The sequence below is a fragment of the Diabrotica virgifera genome, chromosome 4, assembly GCF_917563875.1.
Source record: "Diabrotica virgifera virgifera chromosome 4, PGI_DIABVI_V3a".
NCBI classification, from domain to species: Eukaryota; Metazoa; Arthropoda; class Insecta; order Coleoptera; family Chrysomelidae; genus Diabrotica; species Diabrotica virgifera.
The window spans coordinates 195113762-195133665 of NC_065446.1; the positions used below are offsets into that span (position 1 = coordinate 195113762).

At 33.0% G+C, this 19904-nt stretch overlaps 1 protein-coding gene across 1 annotated transcript in view; it reads left to right on the forward strand.

The window, feature by feature from the left end:
• Nucleotides 1-19904, forward strand: part of LOC126883280 (sterol O-acyltransferase 1-like) — a 76117-nt gene that overhangs the window by 29236 nt on the left and 26977 nt on the right. Inside the window, exon 6 of the mRNA XM_050648619.1 lies at nt 1802-1959. Coding sequence (XP_050504576.1) covers nt 1802-1959 — 158 coding nt within the window. The remainder of the gene's footprint in view (nt 1-1801; nt 1960-19904) is intronic.

Here is a 19904-nt window from a genome sequence, read left to right on the forward strand (position 1 = left end):
CTTTTGTATATCAATGTTTGTGCCTGTTACAATACTGTGTTAAGAAGAGCTTTTTTTACCAAGAGACACCATAAATCCATTTTAGTTAGATCAAAGATATAATCTAGTTTCAATTACATAAAAACTATAGGGAATCTGCAACTCCCTGTATGTCTGCTGTCATTTCTCCACACACAATATACCACAGATTATCAGAATCCCAATATACAGTATGGGCCAAAGAAAACAGTCCACCTCGATATTTGGAAGTATTTATTAGTGATGTGATGTGATGTACCGTGACAACGGTTGATATTTAAAAAAAATGGAATGTGTGTGTACTTTGTAAGAAGTTATACTTCTATTATATGATTTCAATGAGATCAATATACTTTAAACAGTTTATTTATATTTCATTTAAATATTAAACTAATTTTAATACTTACTACTTTCCAAAACATTTTAGTAAAACAATATCTATAATTAAAAAAATAAAAGAATAAAACACACACAAACACATTGAAAATGCCACAAAAAAACGATTTCTGAACAATTGTTGGCAAAAATTTAAACTACATACGTATTTTCTGAAAAAAGAAAAAAAATTATTGAAAAAATTATAATATATACTTATAATCATAAAATATAAAAAAAATAAAAAATAAAAATTTTCATTTAGAATCGAACCCATGTATATTAGGTCATTAGGTTGTGAATCAAGCAAGTTAAAATGCAGCCAATTAGACACGCCCACTGAATGTTTTAAACTTTTTGACAGTTGGTCATATTTGAATAAATCAAATTAGTTTGATTTTTGTGGAATTAAAATTTTTAAAATACAACAAAATATATAGTAAGAAAACAATATATTAGATGAAGATTGGTAGAAATTTTCTTGGAAATCAAATTGTGTAAATCGAAGCACTACCTACTACATTTTACATTTTCCAAATAGGTACGTAATTTTTTATTACAATACATTGACAGTTTACCTGTTGCTTTTAAAAACTATTTAAAATGTCACTACAATATTATTAACTTACTTTTGTATCTGTTTTCACAACAACAAAAACACAACATTTATTTTGTTTACCCGCATCCGCCATTTTGAATAATTTTTGACAGGTCATTGGAATGCGCAATCAGAGCAAACGTATAACGTTTCATCTGCGCGTAGGGCTAAAATTTTTTAATGAATTCGCGCACATGTACATTTACCCACGATCGCGCCTAAAGAAGTATCACTTCAAAAAATAGTCGATTACGTCAATACACCAATACTGATGACGTAATATTCTAAAATATATAGCAATTATTGATGGTCATTCAAAAAATAAAACTGAAGGGTTTTATTTTCTTTAAGTCATCTGTTTCCGAAATAATAAATTTATTCAATAGATTTGTCTCATTCAGTATAATATCTTATACAGTCTATTCCAACGAAAATTTGACCCCACCCCCCAAAAACTCAAAAACCAAGAACTTCTTCAAAATTAAAAAACACTTTAATTTATATTGGGAGGAGGACGAATTTTCATGAAAATTCATGCCCTCAAATGTTACCCCCTACTGCCCCGCATCAACCCCCAATTTTTTTTAAAGAGCAAGTGTGGTCCAGTGGCACATCATTTGGAAGATAACTTTTCTCTACACGAGACTATTTTTTTATTTACGTAATAAATTTGAAGATAATTTTGGACTTAACAAATTTATTATAAATTACGTTTTTATTAGATTGGTTTCTGAATTTCTGGGGGCGGTGGTCAAATTTTCGTTGAAACACACTGTATAAAAAAATCATATATTTTTGGTATTCTTTCAGACTAGATTACTAATGAAATTATACTCATTTGTTAGAAGTAATGTGCCCAGAGTAACCAACACCCGTTCATCGAATGATTATGTACACATTCCCACATTTGGAAAGTATTTATATTTTTTATACGCACCTACCCTTATCTACAGAGATGAATATCCTAGGTAAGCTGAAATACTTTTTTACTGATCTTGTTTGGTAAATAAATTTCGAAAATAAAACTGCATAATATACCGGGTGGATCAAAATCAGATAACGCTATCAAAAAAAGTCACGCGCAAGTTTGCGGCGTCTCCAAGAAAATATATCATGCACTGTGAAGGGCCTTGCAAATAATCCACAGTTACAGTGTGTTCGAGTTTCTAAATGACCAGTTTAGTGATTGGATACGGAGAAGGACACAATTGAATGGTCCGCGCGTTCGCCAGATTTGACGCCCTGTGATTTTGCCTTGTGGGGAGTAATTAAAGATAAAGTTTTTGCCACTTTGAAGTTCTCCGTGTAACTTGGAAGTACGCAAAGACTTGTTTCACTGTGTATAAGCGTTGTCAAAAATTTATTGATGAAGGTGGTTTACATTTTGACCATAAAATGTAAAGTATGCACTTCTTTGTACCTACTTATTTACAATGAACAATAAACGTTTTTTTTGCTTCAGTTATTTTTGCTTTAATTAATATGTATACAAAACGGTTAACTGACTTTTGGTCCACCCGTTATTATTTAACCTTTAATTTTCATACTTAAGAGCCTACATCAGCGCGTCATCAATTTTTTTTTTTTTCGAGAGTTCTGTGAACTTTCGAAAGACACAATCTGTGAAGACACAATCTCCTTCTTCTTAAAGTGCCGTCTCCTCAATGAAGGTTGGCTACTACAATTGCAAACTCTTCTCTGTCTTCAGCGGTCCTTATTAGCTGTTAAAAATTTAGCCCTGTCCATTGTCGGATGTTTCTGAGACACTCGATCTTTCCTTTCACTATAAGTTGATGTAACGGTCTGATACGTTACGGAATCACTTTTGAATTCTTTAAATATTTTTATAATTATTTTCTCTTGATTGCTTAATTAAATTTCTCTGTTATTCGTAATTCCCATTTATAACTATTATTTTCTCTTATATTTTAAAAAAATTTTATGACGTTATACATGAACACACTTAAAACTACTATTTTGATATTTTCTTCGCTGATTAATTTTAAAGTTTCTGGGTATAATCCATCTAGACCTGGGCTTTTATTTATTTTAAGTTGATTAATTGCATTTATAATTTCAGATTTCAGAATTTCTGGCCCTTCATTGTTATTTTCCAATCTTGGTTCTTCTCGTATGTCGTGAAAAAGAATTTTAATATAGTTTTCCCATTCTTTTAGTTTATCTTCCTTTGATTCTAGCAGTTTGTCATCCATGTTCAGCATGGTGTGAAAAGTTTGTCACTTAGTAGTTGATATAAAATTTTTGTACCTTGTTATGTAAATTAAAAAAATCGTGCTTTGTTGCAGTTTTTCTATTTCGACGCATTTTGTTTCCAGTATGAAAAGTTGTTCGCTTGGTAGTTGATGTAAAATTTGTGTACCTTTTTATGTAAATTAAAAAAATCATGCCTTTTTTCCAGTTTTTCTATTTCGACGCATTTTGTTTCCAGCCATTTCTCTTTTGCTTCGGTTATTTTTTTTCGAATTATTCTTTTTAGTCTTTTATATGCTCCAACCTGGTCATCTTTTTCTTTAGATTCTCTTCGTTTGTCCATTAATTGTAAAATATTAACTGTTAGTCATTCCTGTTTGTTATTTCTGGGTGACACTTTTAGATGTTTTTCTATTACATTGTTCATTTGTTCTTTAATAGTTTTCCAAAGGACGTTTACGTCATCGAACTCGATAATTCTGTGGTGGCACAATATTGTGATTCATATATTTAGCGGACTCGCACACCAAAGCAATATCCTACATCGCATATATGACGTACATTGCGAAAAGATACGCACTGAGAGTCACATCTGGTTTTCGGTGAACGAAATTCCAGCGAAAACCGGATGTGACACTCAGTGCGTAGCTTTTCGCACATATGTGTGACAAGTATCTAGACAAAAGATACAAAATTAAAGCTGCAGTCTTGGAACGAGTCTTCCGCGCCCTGATGTTGCCTCTTAATCCGGGACGCATCTAAACATTCCGTATATGTATTTGGAACCTAGGAGTTTTCTATTGGTTCGTTGCAGCACGCGGTCATATTTTAACCAATAGGCGGCGAGGTCCCAAACGCATATACGGAATGTTATTCGGTTCCAAATTCATATACGGAATGTTAAATATTCGTACACCGAAAAAGATAAGTTTTTATTAGTGTCTGTTAAAAGGAGATTAATTTTAAAATACTTGTTACTGTATTATTAAATAAAAATAAAACAATTATAGTATTTTGAATGTTATTTGGTGCGAAATTCATATACGGTATCTTGTATGTTAAATATTCGTAGAACAAAAAGACGATTGTTATTAAAACCAGTTAAAATGAGACTGGTTTTTAACGAGTTTCGTACAGAGTACGAGCTTCATAATGATAATTAAATGCAAGTTGTATACACGATTTTTTCTATGGTCGTTCACAAAAAAAATATATTCCACTTTATTAATTTTGTAACGCAAACAAATTCAGTAGTTTGTCAGTCTGACAGTTTCTTTACATATTGAGAACTGTCAAAGCGTATATATTTGACTCGCCATCGGTTACTGCGCGTGTGCCACCTTTATCGCGAATGTCATATCGCGATTCTATTGGTTAAAAATCTGTATCATATTGAAAATCTGTATCATAATGAAGCTCATTATGATACAGGTAGTGACATCATAATTTATATATTATAGTATGAGAATAGAAAAATTATTGTTAATGTATTATTAAACATCCATAAGGAAAAAGGTTTTCCTGTAGTTGGCTGTATACCATATAATACAAAAAAACGAATAAAGTCCTTTATAAAAGGTCTATATTTAAAATCCCTAAAAAGGGCTACATCACAGAACTAGTTTTCGATTGGTTGACCAATCATCATCAGTGCTTTCCTAAAATGAATATAACCTTATAAAATGGTGCAAAGGTTTTAAAATTTTGACTACAGTTAAAAAAAGTTGTACGTTATACCTACTCACATGATCTTACATGCTAACCACCAAAATATTTGTAATTATGTAATATATGTAAATAAAATTTGTCATATTATATTTTGGTGGTTAGCATGGTAAGCACACCTGAGTAGGTATAACCTACGCCTTTCTTTAAACGTAGTCAAAATTTTAAAACCTTTGCATCATTTTATCAGGTTATATTCATTTTAGGAAAGCACTGTTGATGACTGGTCAATCAATCTAAAACTAGTTCTGTGATGTAGCCCTTTTTAGAGATTTTAAATATATAGACTTTTTATAAAGGACTTTATTCGGTTTTTTGTATTATACGGTATGCAGCCAACTACAGGAAAACCTTTTTCCTTGTGGTTCTTTAATAATACATTAACAATAATGTTTCTATTCTCATACTATAATATATCAATTATGATGTCACTACCTGTATCATAATGAACTTCATTATGATACATATTTTCATTAGGATACAGATTTTTAATCAATAGAATCGCGATATGACATTCGCGATAAAGGTGACACACGCGCAGTAACCAATGGCGAATCAAATACGTACTCTTTGACAGTTCTCAATATGTAAACAAACTGCCAGACTGACAAACTACTTAATTTGTTTGCGTTACAAAATTAATAAATTTTAATATATTTTTTTGTGAAGGATCATAGAAAAAATCGTGTAAACAACTTGCATTTAATTATCATTATGAAGCTCGTACTCTATACGAAACTCGCCGCTAGGCGGCTCGTTTCGTATCCCTTAAACTCGCTTCATAATGACCATCATTAAATGCTCGTTGCATAATATACTATTAAAAACCAGTCTCAATTTAACTGGCTTTAATAAAAATCGTCTTTTTGTTCTACGAATATTTAACATACCGTATATGAATTTCGCACCAAATAACATTCCAAATACTATAATTGTTTTATTTTTATTTAATAATACAGTAACAAGTATTTTAAAATTAATCTCCTTTTAACAGACTCTAATAAAAACTTATCTTTTTCGGTGTACGAATATTTAACATTCCGTATATGAATTTGGAACTGAATAACATTCCGTATATGCGTTTGGGACCTCGCCGCCTATTGGTTAAAATATGTCCGCGTGCTGCAACGAACCAATAGAAAACTACTAGGTTCCAAATACATATACGGAATGTTTAGATGCATCCGGGACTGTCTCCCGATTCTGAACAAGTAATCGAACTTCGTAAGCTCTAGGGTTTCACCCAAATTAATCGAAAATAGAACTGGAAGTCGATATTTGAACTCTTCATGTGACTTTGCGTCGATTGATATATGATTTTACTAATTTTGAGTCATTTTTACTAAACTTTGGGTCATCATTGTTTAAACAGAAATAAATGACTTTAAAACTGGAACTAAAGATTCAAACTCAACTTTTCAATACGCTTCGATTGATGTGTTACATGTACTATTTTGAACGTAGTGGGAAATTTTGGATTAGGTGATAGAAATCAAAGAGGAGATAGATCGATACAATTCTGCCAAGATAATAATATGATTGTTACAAACACGTTCTTTGAATTACCTAAGAGACCTTTGTACACGTGGAAATCGCCAAGAGATAATGAACATTAGATAATGAGAAATCAAATAGATTACATAATGATCAAAGAAAGATATCGAAATAGTATTACAGCAGTCAAAACACAACCTGGAGCAGATATATCATCTAATCATAATCTCTTAGTAGCTCCCATAAAAATTAAAATGAAAAGAATAGAGAAAAAAGCAAAAGAAGAAAGAACTGATATAAGTGCACTAAGAAATCCAGAAATCAGAGAAAATATCAAAGAAAGAATTAACGAACGTCTAAACACCGTACAGATTGAGGGGGAATACAATGAAGAAAATATCAACAAAAACTGGGAAGAAATAAAGGCTGACTTAATAGAACCTTCAAAAAAGTATCTACGCAAACCCAAAGAAAAGAAAAAAGATTGGATGACAGACGAAATACTAAACTTAATGAACAAAAGAAGAGTATATAAGGACAAAAATAAATCGTTATACCAGCAAACACAAAACGAAATAAGGCGACAAATTCGCATAGCAAAAGAAAACTGGTTAAAAGAAAAAAGTGATGAAATAGAAACTCTACAACATAAACATGACAGCTTTAATGTACACAGGAAAATAAAAGAATTAACTAGAAAACCAGAATACAGACAAAATATAATAGTTGATGAAAAGGGAGACATAGTAATGGATACAGAAAACAAATTGATGGTATGGACAAACTACATAGCACAGCTGTTTAACGACAACCGAGAAACAATAGATAACGAATATTTCGTTGAAGAGACTGGACCAGAAATAACAGAAAGTGAAGTAAAACACACCATTAAAGAACTGAAAACTGGGAAAGCTGTAGGATCAGACGAAATACCGACGGAAATATTGCAACTTATAGCCGACTGCAATATACATGTAATTGTCGAATTATTTAATATCATATACAGAATAGGTATATTACCTAATGAATGGCTTCTATCAACATTCGTGACTATACCGAAAAAGAAAAACGCCAGACAATGTTGCGAACACCGTACCATCAGTCGAATGTGCCTCATACTCGAGTATTTCTAAAGATTATTCATCGTAGAATATACAAAAAGTTAGAACAAGACATTGGACGAACTCAGTTCGGATTTAGAAATGCTCAAGGAACCAGAGAAGCATTATTTGCAGTAAATGTGCTAATACAGAGATGTTTATAAGTAAGCCAGGACATCTATGTCTGCTTCCTAGATTATAACACGGCATTCGATACTGTGAAACATAATCCGTTAATAAAACTACTGAGAACAAAGAACATCGACACACGGGATATAAGAATAATAAATAATCTGTATTATGTACAAGAAGTTGTCATAAGAATAAATAATTTAAACACCAATAAAATAAAAATCAAAAGAGGCGTTAGACAGGGCTGTGTCTTGTCGCTATCACTGTTTAATGCATACTAAGAAGAAATATTCAAAAAAGCATTAGAAGATGAAGTAGCAGGCATAAAAATAAATGGCGTACCCATATGTGAAATTAGATACGCCGATGACACAATACTAATAGCAGAAACTTTTACAGATCTACAAAGAATTTTAGATCAGGTTGTTGTAACGAGTGAATAATTTGGTTTGTCACTAAACATAAAGAAAACTAAATTTATAGTTATATCAAAGAAAAATATTAGAAACATAAATCTACACGTAAATAATAAGACGATAGAACGAGTTCAGGATTATAACTATTTAGGGACAAACATTAGTGAACCAAAAGATTATACCAAAGAAATCCGAATTAGAATAGAAAAGGCTAGAAGTGCGTTCACCAATATGAAACAAATATTATGTAGTAGAGACCTCAGCCTAAATCTTAGAAAGCGAGTACTAAAATGTTATGTATTTTCTGTTCTTTTGTATGGTGTGAAGACATGGACTCTCAATAAACAATGCCTCAATAGATTGGAAGCATTTGAGATGTGGACGTATCGAAGAATGCTGAGAATCTCCTGGACAAACATAATAACCAATGAGGAAGTACTAAGGAGAATACAGAACAGCAGGGAGATACTGGATTCCATCAAAATAAGAAAACTTCAATACTTGGGTCATATAACACGTGATGACAGATATGAACTCCTAAAATTAATTATGCAGGGAAAAATTCAAGGTAGGCGCGGCATAGGTAGGAGAAAAATGTCCTGGCTGAGAAATCTCAGAGAATGGTTTGGATGCAGCTCAACTGAACTCTTTCGGGCTGTAGTATCAAAAGTGAGAACAGCAATGATGATTGCCAACCTTCGTCGTGGAGATGGCACGTAAAGAAGAATATGTACTATATCTGCGACTATAATGGCACTACTAGTTAGAACTTTTTAACCCCGAAATGATATAAAAACCAAAATGTTACATTTGTTCCCAACTTGCTAAGGCACGCCGAATGATATATCGCTAATACTATTTGGATGACTTTAATACAGTATTTACGGTTGCAACTCTAAAACCGGAAGTCCGATGACAAATTTCTCATCTTTAGTACCATCCTTGGGTTATAAGCTTTCATTCGACACCTCACTTGTCATTCTATCTGTATTAACGGAGGAGTTATATTTGCGGAGGGGAAGACAGACGGACAGACAGTCATGAAACCGGAAGTATATATTTGTTCTTGTCTTGCGAAGGCGCGTCAAATAATATATCACTTGTACTATTCCGATGACCTTAAAACAGTACTGGTCGCATTTCTAAAACTGGAAGTCCTAGGTCAAATTTCTCACATTAAGTATCATCCTTTGATTAGAAGCTTTCATTCGACACCTCATTTGTCATGCTACCTGGTATAGTGACGGAGGAGTTATATTCGCGGTCGGACGGACAGACGGACCTATGTCAAATGTCTCACCTTTAGTACCATCCTTGGATTATAAGCTTTCAATTGATACTTCACTTGTCATTATACCTGGTATAATGATGGAGGAGTTATATTCGCTGTCTTACGGACAGATGGACAGACGGCCTAGATCAAATTTATCACCTTTAGTACCATCCTTGGATTATAAGCTTTCATTTGATACCTCATTTGTGATTCTACCTAGTATAATGACGGAGGAGTTGTGTTCACGGATAGACGGACGTGGATAATTCAGTGTTTGCTCAGAATCCAACATGCTAACTGAGCAAACACTGATGATGATCGTTCAACCGATTGAAAATCAGTTATGTTCTTGATCTAGCCCTGTATAGGGATTTTAACAAATATACATTTTATAAAGGATTTTATGGTTTTTTGTAATAAATAGTATACAGCCAACTACTGCAAATAATTTTTTCCTCGTGGAAAAAAGAGATGAAGCAAGTGATGGTGGAAATTATCGTTATAAACGTCTAAAATAACATTACATTACATAGTTTCCCACCTTTAGACGTATCAGAGGAGTGAGGAGTATGACAACTGTCACTGTGACTGTACAATTTTATAAAATACTCCTGTCACGGCCGTCTAAAGGTGGGAAACTATGTACTTAATGAAATGTTAATTAATTCGTTTATAACGATCATTTTCACCTCCACTAGTTTCATCTCTTTTTGTTTCGCAATGTATTATGTTTTCCACATTTTGAGCTATTTTGCCGGTTATTAGCGTGCTCATCACTGTATACAATAATTATATGGAGAACTTTATAAAAGTAGACGGATGAACCAAACACAGATAGAAGATGCAATAAGCTAAACAATATTAAATTAAGGCTCTGAACTCATGCCAGAAATAACTCTCAGTGAAATTAGACAAGCGATGAATAAAATGAAATCCAATAAATCACCAAGAGACGATAGAATAATGATCAAGGCTGTTAAGAATGTAGGTGAAGCTCTAATGAGGAAAATAAAAGATCTCTTTAATCTATGTTTCACAGAGAAATTCATACCATCTGAATGGAATAGAGCCAAAACAATTCTTCTGTACACAAAAAAGGAAAAATTATCGCTCACAAAGAAAAACGCACAAAAACTAAGAGTAACGCAAAGAAGAATGGAGCGATCAATGATAGAGGCCACACTACGAGACAGGCTTAGAAACGAAGATCTACGAGCTAAGATCAAAGTTATAGACGTCCTTGAAAGAAGCTGTAACTTAAAATTGAAATGTGCTGGACACGTTGCCAGAATGAATGACGGAAATTGGACTCGCAAACTAGTTGAATGGAGACCAAGAGCTGATAAACGTAGCAGAGGAAGACCACCAACACGATGGCAAGACGACTTACGAACGACAACAAAACACTGGATACAGAAAGCACAAGATAAAATACTTTGGAGACAAATATTGGAGGACTATGTCCAGCAGTAGATCGAGAGAAGATAATGATGATGATGAATGACGTTACATACAAGACAAAAATAATCGTATATTAATTAAAAAACAAACAAAAGGGAGATCACATTGGGCCCTGCAGGTTAAATTAGACGGTGTTTGACCACCGTACTAAATTAATAGATGACTTAAATTGGGATTCTAGTAATACGCTGAATCTAGCTGTATCCCGAGAACCACAGTACCTCCCCGATGCTTTGTTTTTAACGTACTGTTTAAGTACATAAAATATCAAAAATAGTGTCGACGGTTTATAAGACAAACTTTAAAATTATCTTTTACCACGTTCTAAACTCTATTTTTATGACCCATAGTGTCTTCATTCTAATTTAGAAAAATCATAGCGAAATTCTAACTTCCACACAAATTCATTTAGAAAAATTAAAAACAAAAAGTTTGTTAAAAAGTGGTCTATTTGTTGGTAACGGAATAATATGAATCACGCTGAATGAAAACTGTGAACGCTGTTGCCACGCTATATTTAAGTATTTAACGTTATGGAAAGCGGCTTGAAACTACTTTTGTGTTGCATATAGGGCTTTTCAACGATTCTCATTTGTTTTGAGCTTCTGTCATAATATGTCGTATAATCCGTGTATAATATTAATATACGACACATGACAGAAGTTCGAAACAAATGAAAATCGTTGAAAAGCACTATTGAAATCATTTTGTTATCAATGGCTTTTATTTTATCGTTTGGAGAACTATACTACTTAATAATGTACAGGGTGTCCAAAATGTACAGGGTGTCTCCTGACAAACGACGACCGGTGATTCCTCAGATAATTTTAAGACAATTTAACCCAATTCACCTAGTCCAAAAATCAGTGGCGTAGCTGAAGATTGCGGGGGCCCCCCGCGACCATTTTTGTGGGCCCCCGTATTATAAACATAACCACAACTAATAACAGTATAATTACTAAAATATGTGTAAATGACAATATTTGGCCTTTCTTTAATAAGTCTTCATTAGTTAGTGTTAATAGATTTTTTGGGAATAGACATGAAAACCTATTATACGTGTATATTAATCCGACAAACCTATTAGTAAGTTGTTGCAATATTATATCTAAATTTCCATTGAAAACATTAACTACAAAACTTTTTTTGCTGAAAGTTATTTTTTCGTCGCAGCTGAGCTCATCGTAAAATTGTTTTATACTTTTTATCCGTTTATTTTTAAATTCCGGTATAATACCCCACTATTCTGCTGCTTTTGCTAAAGGTTTGGAAAACGAATTTATCATTTCTAGAAGATTATCAAGAGTTTTTTCAAAAAGTTGAAGGGCGACCATTAACTCTGCCGTTTCAGATCGCAAATGTGTTGATGTTAGATGAATAATGTTAAGTATTTTAGATTAAATTGTAACGTAATAGTAATGTTAACGACAAATTCAAAATTATTCATATGCTCTAATAATGCATTAACTTATAATTTTTCATCTTTTTACATAGATGGCAATGACATTTTCGTTAAAGATTTCATTACTTGTCGGAAAACTCGACGCAAAGCCATAACAGCATCATGTCTGGATAACCACCGGGTTTCACATAACCTTTTAAGTGTTGGCAAACGCGATGGATCCAAAGTCATAATAGTACATAGTAATAGGTGGTAATAGTACATCATATCTTTTAATGTATGTATACACCGTTCTTAGGCGTCAACGCCCTTCGGTAGGGATCTATGGAGGAGGAGTATCACCAAGCCGGAAGCCCTTATCCCTTCCCGTACCGCTCCTCCATAGGCCGATCAGACGCCAGTTTATTCCAGACCAAGCCGTAGACTCTATTGAGTTTTGTACTACGGCGTTGACCTTTTATAAATTTCATGACCTAGCTGAGGCTCGAACCAGCGACCGCAAATCGCAAATCCACTAAACTTGTCGATCGACTGAGCCCCAGCTAACTAGACCGTCAAGACCGACCTATATTTTAATACGTGCACTAAAAAACATAATCTTTTAATTATATCCTAAAAAAAACAACTCCTGTAGACCAGCAACGGCATCATTCAACACTAGGTTCAGGTTGTGTACGGAAAGGTGCTTTGATTGTATAAATTTTAAAATTTCTTTTACAGGACATTCTGCACTTTAGTGTAACATGCGAATAAATGCCAAAATACTTTGAACAACTTCTGCTTTAGAAGATAAATTATTTTCATCGTAAGTTACATACCGGAAAATAAAATTAAGCTGATCGTGTTGCGAAACATCTTGAGTGGCATCAAGAATAATTATTGAATAGAGACAAATTTTTTTTAATCAATTTGTTTTCAGTTTATTAAGCGCCGGACTCCACTAGCGATTTTTAGTCGCGCGATTGTTTTGTCGCGAAGATTGAACTACATTGTTTCAAATGTGAGTCAATCCATTTGCAACTAAATAATCGTGGATTGACTTGTATTTAAAACAATGTATTCAATCTTAGCGACAAAACAATCGCGCGACTAGAAAATCGCAAGTGGAGTCCGGCGCTAAGACAGCAAATTTATAATTATAACTTCGTTTTGTATTTGGGGGCCCAAGTCATTTGTTTTTTTAACTTATTGTTTTAATCGATTAATTTAGTTAAAACAGGATCATATTTAGCTAGTAAAAGAACCACCGAAAAAAAATTACGTTTTTGAGATTCACTTTCATCTAATCAACCAACATTTCCACGAAAGTACGAAACGCTAAATTGCACCCGAAAACAGTAGTAAGAGTTACGTCAATTACCCGCTTCATTATTTCCTTCCAAATTCCCTATTTTAATGCTTATTAGGGCCCCTCCTAACGTCGGGCCCCCCGCCTTGCGGGCTCTGCGATCCTGTCAGCTACGCCACTGGCAAAAATGTTTCTAAGGGAAGTGGAGCTCTTTAAAGATGATGCCTTGTAATTAGTTCTTTTAAATACCTCCAGAACTCTTCTATGTAGAAAAACGAAAACTAGTAGGGGTATTTATCTTCCACAGATGAGATGATAAAACTAAATTAAATATGCTACACAGCCAATTTAAGGGAATATTAAAACAAAATAAAAAACGAATGACTTACTACTTACGAGAACTAACAAATAACAGCAAAACTGATTAGGCATTCTAAGTGGACAGCTACTAAAAAAATTAAAATGGCCAATGTTGCGTAAGCCTTCATTGAAAAATTAAATTGGGAGTTACTCAAAAATTAATATATACAAGACCAATAAATTGGCCGAATATTTAGTGCGAATATTTTAGCCAAACGAAGATGACACATTTTTGATTGGGAAGATCTTGCATAATCATAAACTCAGGAATACATCTGGGTTAAATGAAAAAAATATCATAATCATAAACCCATAAGTACATCTGGATTTGATTGAATCACCAGGAACATGTTAAAACAAAACAAACAAAAACAAATCAACAACCATTGTTTGGATTCCATTTAATGAGTGAGGGATCAGTGGAAGTCAGACCGCAGATAACGTGGCGAAACAATCAGCTTGTTCTGATTTATATCCAGAAAAATCAGACCTTTATTAAGATTCAACAGTATTACATTAGTCTAAACCAAAAAAATTCTGAAAACATGGCACTATATATTCTATATAAGTTAACAAGTATCAATGCAATACAAACATTCTATATTTTTTCCTGGAAGCCCTCTGTTATAAACCGGTTGAACTGAAGCAATGGGCTTATTTAACATCTTCCATTCTTTCACGGTAACCATTCTAGGATTCTCGAACTCTTAAATAGGTCTAGTGGATGGGTACCATATACATTTGTAGTCACTTCGTTCTCTCCAAGAAATGTTTGCCGCCTTTGATCCAATGCTCCGAAGTCATGCAAGATACGGTTGATTGCTTCAGGTTCTCTGCTACAAAATCTGCAGCTCAAGTCTCCATTAAATAGTTCCATTGTATGCAGTATGTATGTATGTAAGTATGCCCGTTAATATCTGTTATGGCTCTGAGTTGATTCCTGCTTTAGACAGTTGAAATGTGTAGTATGGGATATTACAAAAATACTACCATCTTGGAATTCATCAATTTTTTAGTGGAACAATTTTTAAATAAACAATCAAAACGTCAAACTTAGCTTTGTGCTCCTAACTTAAAAACTTTATTATTTAAAGATTTGCCGTCCACAGGTAACTTTTTCAGAAAAAAAGATACATCGGATGAGATACGCTAAATGAAAATCGGTTAATAAACAAAAAAATTATTGCTAAACGGACGACAAAGTCGCTGTTTTTGAATATTATTAATAACAATTTTATTGCATATTCAAATATGTTTAAATATACCTAAATTTGAGGGCATTATGGTGTTTGAATGGTGTGCAAAAAATGGTCCAGATCTGTTAAATAGTTTTTGCAAAATTGAATTTGTTTATAAATTTTTTTGAAAAACGAGCTAATTTCTGAGGCTGGTCCAGTTAATATGGCTGAATGTATCTCAATAATCCGGGGCTCATTTCCTTCGTTAAGATATATACTAATAGCCTATGAAAAAAACAGTAAAAAAAATTACACGTACGTACACAAAATTATTTGTTAATAAATAGCAGTTTTTAAGCTTTTTAAACAATTACAATAATTTCTTAGAAATTAGATCAAATTAAATGGCAATAAAAAATACGGAAAGCTGGTTAAAATACACAACCTCTAAAAAAATTTTTTAGGTCCTACGACCCTTGGGGTCTGAGATGGCCCCTTTTTTGAAAAAATCAGTTACGTTAATTAACAACACTAAGAGCCGAAATTAACCAATCTTTTAGAAGAAAAGTCAAAGTTTCTAACAAAGTTTTTAGCAAGAAAAAATGTTAAAAATTGTTTAAACAGGAGTGTTATAAACAAAGAGTATTTTGCGTTCCGACTAAAGTCAAAAAAATAATGGGCGTAGCCCAATGAGAATAAATTCGTTAGACCGTTGCAGCTCATTTTTGACATTGACAGTATACCGAATTTGAAGCTTAATGTTATACATATTTTGGTAGAAACTTGAATTTTATGAATATTATTCTGTTGCACATTTATTTAGTAGAATTATATTTTAAATAAATAAATTTAGAAAATAAGAATAAAAAGGCCACTTCAAAAAAGGTTTATACATCCCATTAGCTGCTTTGTTTTGGATAATTTTGCAATGAAAATAAGATAAATATTATTATTTTAAGGTTGATCTGAACCCCCCAAAAAAAATTTTGAAGTTCAAAAATTTTGAAAAAATTTGAAAAGGTGTATGTGATTACTAGAAGTATTTTGACAAATTTTGAGCAAACTTCATGTTTTCGTTTTCGAAAAAACTCAAAAATACTCTTTTTTTCCAAGTATAAAACGGGAAAACCAAACATACAATTTTGTTAATTTTCTTACAGGATAAAGATATAATCCTAAGAAATACTTATGAATTTTTTGAAAATTTTTGATCTTACAGTTTTGCCACAATAGGAAAAAATAATGTTTTGGCTTATAATTAAGCTACCGGTAAGAAATCGGACAAAATTTTAATAACAACATATATAAAACTGTAAGAGTGGAAAATATTTGCAATAAAATGTTCAATAGCTTTTCCTAAACATATGAAAAATCTCGTTAAACAAGAATTATATCTTGAATTGCCGCTGTGAATTTGTACCGCCATGACGTGGCTCCACCTACACCATCGGTAATATTTATGTTCGATAGATAGCAGTACCTTCTGCTAGAATCGCGTCAAACAGAACTTTATCCTAGCAGCGTTGCCATATCAATTACTTTGTACAACAAAATGTTTTATTGTATTATAAGTAGGTAATATAATACAGATATAAGACTACTATAACGTCTATTTATAACGCATCAACATGACCTTCTTAAATTAATTTAACTACTGTTCCTGAAATATTGTCAGTCCCCTTGGCCGTATTAGATTTTGATATATTTGGGGCCGGTACTTTCTGTCTCGATTAAACCCGAGTTGGCTTTTTAATGTTTTTAAGTAACATAAGTTGTCTTTTTTATTTGTATTTTTTCATGTAACTCTGAAGCTTTGTATTTGACTATACATATTTTGAATTGGAGCATAAATAGTCTTCTTTTGTCAAATAGTTTTTCTAATAACTACCATCCATAGTGCTTCTCTTTTGTCGCACTTATGTTTATTAAAGATTTTAATTTAAACCATTATTTTATCTTTAACCATTAATTTTCCTTGTTCATTACTTTTTGCGTTTGTGGTGAGCTAAATTTAAAGGAAAACAATTGGACGATATTTAAATAGATTTGGAGTAAGAGTAAATAAATAACCACTTCTGAAATTAATTCAGGGTAGGTTAAAAAATATTTTCACCTTCATATTAAAAATAAAAAAAGAAATAATAACAATCAATTTTAAAAATCTTACATCTATATTTATTTCTTCTACATATGTACAAAAACAACAGAAATAAATAAATATTAGCGAAGACAAAAGAAAAAATGTGTTGACACTTAATAATATGTTAAATAAACATATTGATTAGTCTGATGCAAGTAGAACTAGAACTGTTATATGGAGCTAATCTGGATCGGTATAAATTAGATGAGAAAGAAAAAAATCTAATAAACAGTTTCTTTGAGAGCAGGAAGAGAAAGAGTATGGAATATTAGAAAATGAAAACGGCGCGGCAGAATAATCATCGATAAAGAAGTAAAAAGGAAACGCGATAACGATATCTAGTTTTATCTGATAAGACACGAAGAAAAGCCAGAAATTGCTATTAAAACAAAAAATATAGTAAAGCAGTGTGGATTGTTTGTGTGCTTGGAATTTTGAAAAAGGTTATCGCTTTTTATGAGCTTCCCCGGACGGTTAGTAGGTGATAATAAGATTGTGGAAGTTAAGTGACTGTATTCAGCCCGAGAATATACACCTCTAGAGACAGCCAAATCCATAAAAACATGTAGCTTGTCAAGTGAATGTCCCTAAAGAAAACAATAACTTCTTCTTTAGCCTGTTTGCATCCACTCCTCGACAAAGGCCTCCCATGAGTTCTCCACTCTTCTCTGCTTTGTGTTATTTGGTACCAGTTTCTCCCCACTTTTGCTTTGAAGTCATCTAGCCATCGTTTTTGTGGTCTTCCTCTGCTACTACTATGCTCGCGTGGTCTCCAATGTACAATGTTCTCGTCCACCTTTCGTTGTTTTGCCGTGCCACGTGTCCTATCCAGTTCCATTTCATTTGCGCAATTCTTCCAATTACATATTCCACCTTCGTTCTGTTTCGTATGTCCCATTTCAAATATGTTCTCTCAGAGATACTCCTAACATAGCTCGTTCGATACCCCTCTGTGTTCTTAATCTATTGGCTGATAACCCTGTAAGTGTCACGGTATCCACTCCATCAGTCATAACTGGTGGAATACAACTGTTGAATGCCCTTTTTTCTAGATTTATTGGTATCTTTTTGTTTTTCAACACATCACTGAGTCTTGCAACTGCTGCCCAAGTAAATCCTTCTAGTTATTTCTGCCGTTTGATTATGTTTGTCTAGCTTGATCGTGTGACTCTTCGACAGTTTCGATCTCACTTGCATCTAAGTCCATTCTGATATTTTGATTTGTCATCACTTTTGTTTTATTTAAATTTATTTTTAAACCGCTTTTCTCAGATTCCTGTTTAAGCATCTTTAGTATGTAGATTAGTTCTTCTGTATTGTTGCTTATGAGCACTACGTCATCGGAAAATCTTAGATGACTTAAAAATTTAAGTGACAATTTAACTTTTTCTTTTAAGACATAAGGCATCTTCTAATGCAAGAGTAAATAATTCTATATTCTATTGTCTTAATATTCTAACTTATTGGTCTGGAATTTTCGAGTTTGTGTTTGCCTCCTTTATTTTGTAGTAGAAGTAGCTGCGCATTTTGCCAAGTGGTTGGAATAGCAATATCAAAGAGGCACTTCTTCATTAGGATTTTAACTGCCTTCAAGGTAGTTTGACCTCCAGCTCTAATCATCTCTTTTGTTATTCCGTCGTCTCTATATTGTCCATTTTTCATTTGATTTAAGGCATTTATAACTTCCTCGTTAGTAATAAACCATACCATAATAATAACATTAGTAATAAACTATACCATTTATACTACAACCAACGATCAAATGTGTAATTTGGAAGAGAACTGTCAGAAGAAATGGAGATAAGGAGAGGGGCCAGGCAAGGTTACATACTGTCGCCGTTATTGTTTAGTGCTTATTCTGAAGAAATCACACAAGAAGCTTTGGTAAACGAGACAGTCGGCATAAAAGTGAATGAAAATTTAATTATTAAAATTAGGCATGCCGACGATACAGTCATAATATCAGACAACTTGGAAGACTTAGAAAGAATAATGAACAAAATATTAAGATATATGTGGTGGAGAATACGGACTCTCTCTTAACATCAAAAAACCCAAATTTATGAAAAATAGCAAGAACAACAATACAAATGAAATATTAACGGTAGGCGGCCAGCAGTCTGAGAGAGTAAAAAATATACTTACTTGGGAACGATAATCACAGAAAATAACGATTAGACTGCAGAAATAAGAGAGAGAATTGAAAAAGCACGTGCCAACTTCGTGAAAATAAAAAAGATTTTATACAGCAAAGATCTGATACTGGCCCTCAGAATAAGGCTAATTAAATGTTATGTACACAGTGTGCTTTACTATGGAGCTGAATCATGGACATTAAATCGAAATGCAATAAATCGACAGTTCTCTTAGCAAGACAGAGACGAACTAGTTTTGGTGTTAGTGAAATAGTTTTGAGTATTTTTTTCTGTTAACAGTCATTTTTAATATCTTTATTATAACCTTTCGGGTCTTATTCTGCTGTATCTCATGAAACTGATTAGGGTGCGTTCAAGTATTACGTAACGCGATTTTTGAAGATTTTAACCCCTCCCCTACGTAACGCACTCTTATGGGAGTTTATCTATTGCGTAACGCAATTTTTGAAGATTTTTGACCCCCCCCCCCAACCTGCGTTACGTAATACTTGAACGGTCCCTTACGCAAAAAGATCTCATGGGAATATTTTTCCCAAGAAACGCGAGGTTTTCGCCTTGCTTAAACATTTTTGCTGAA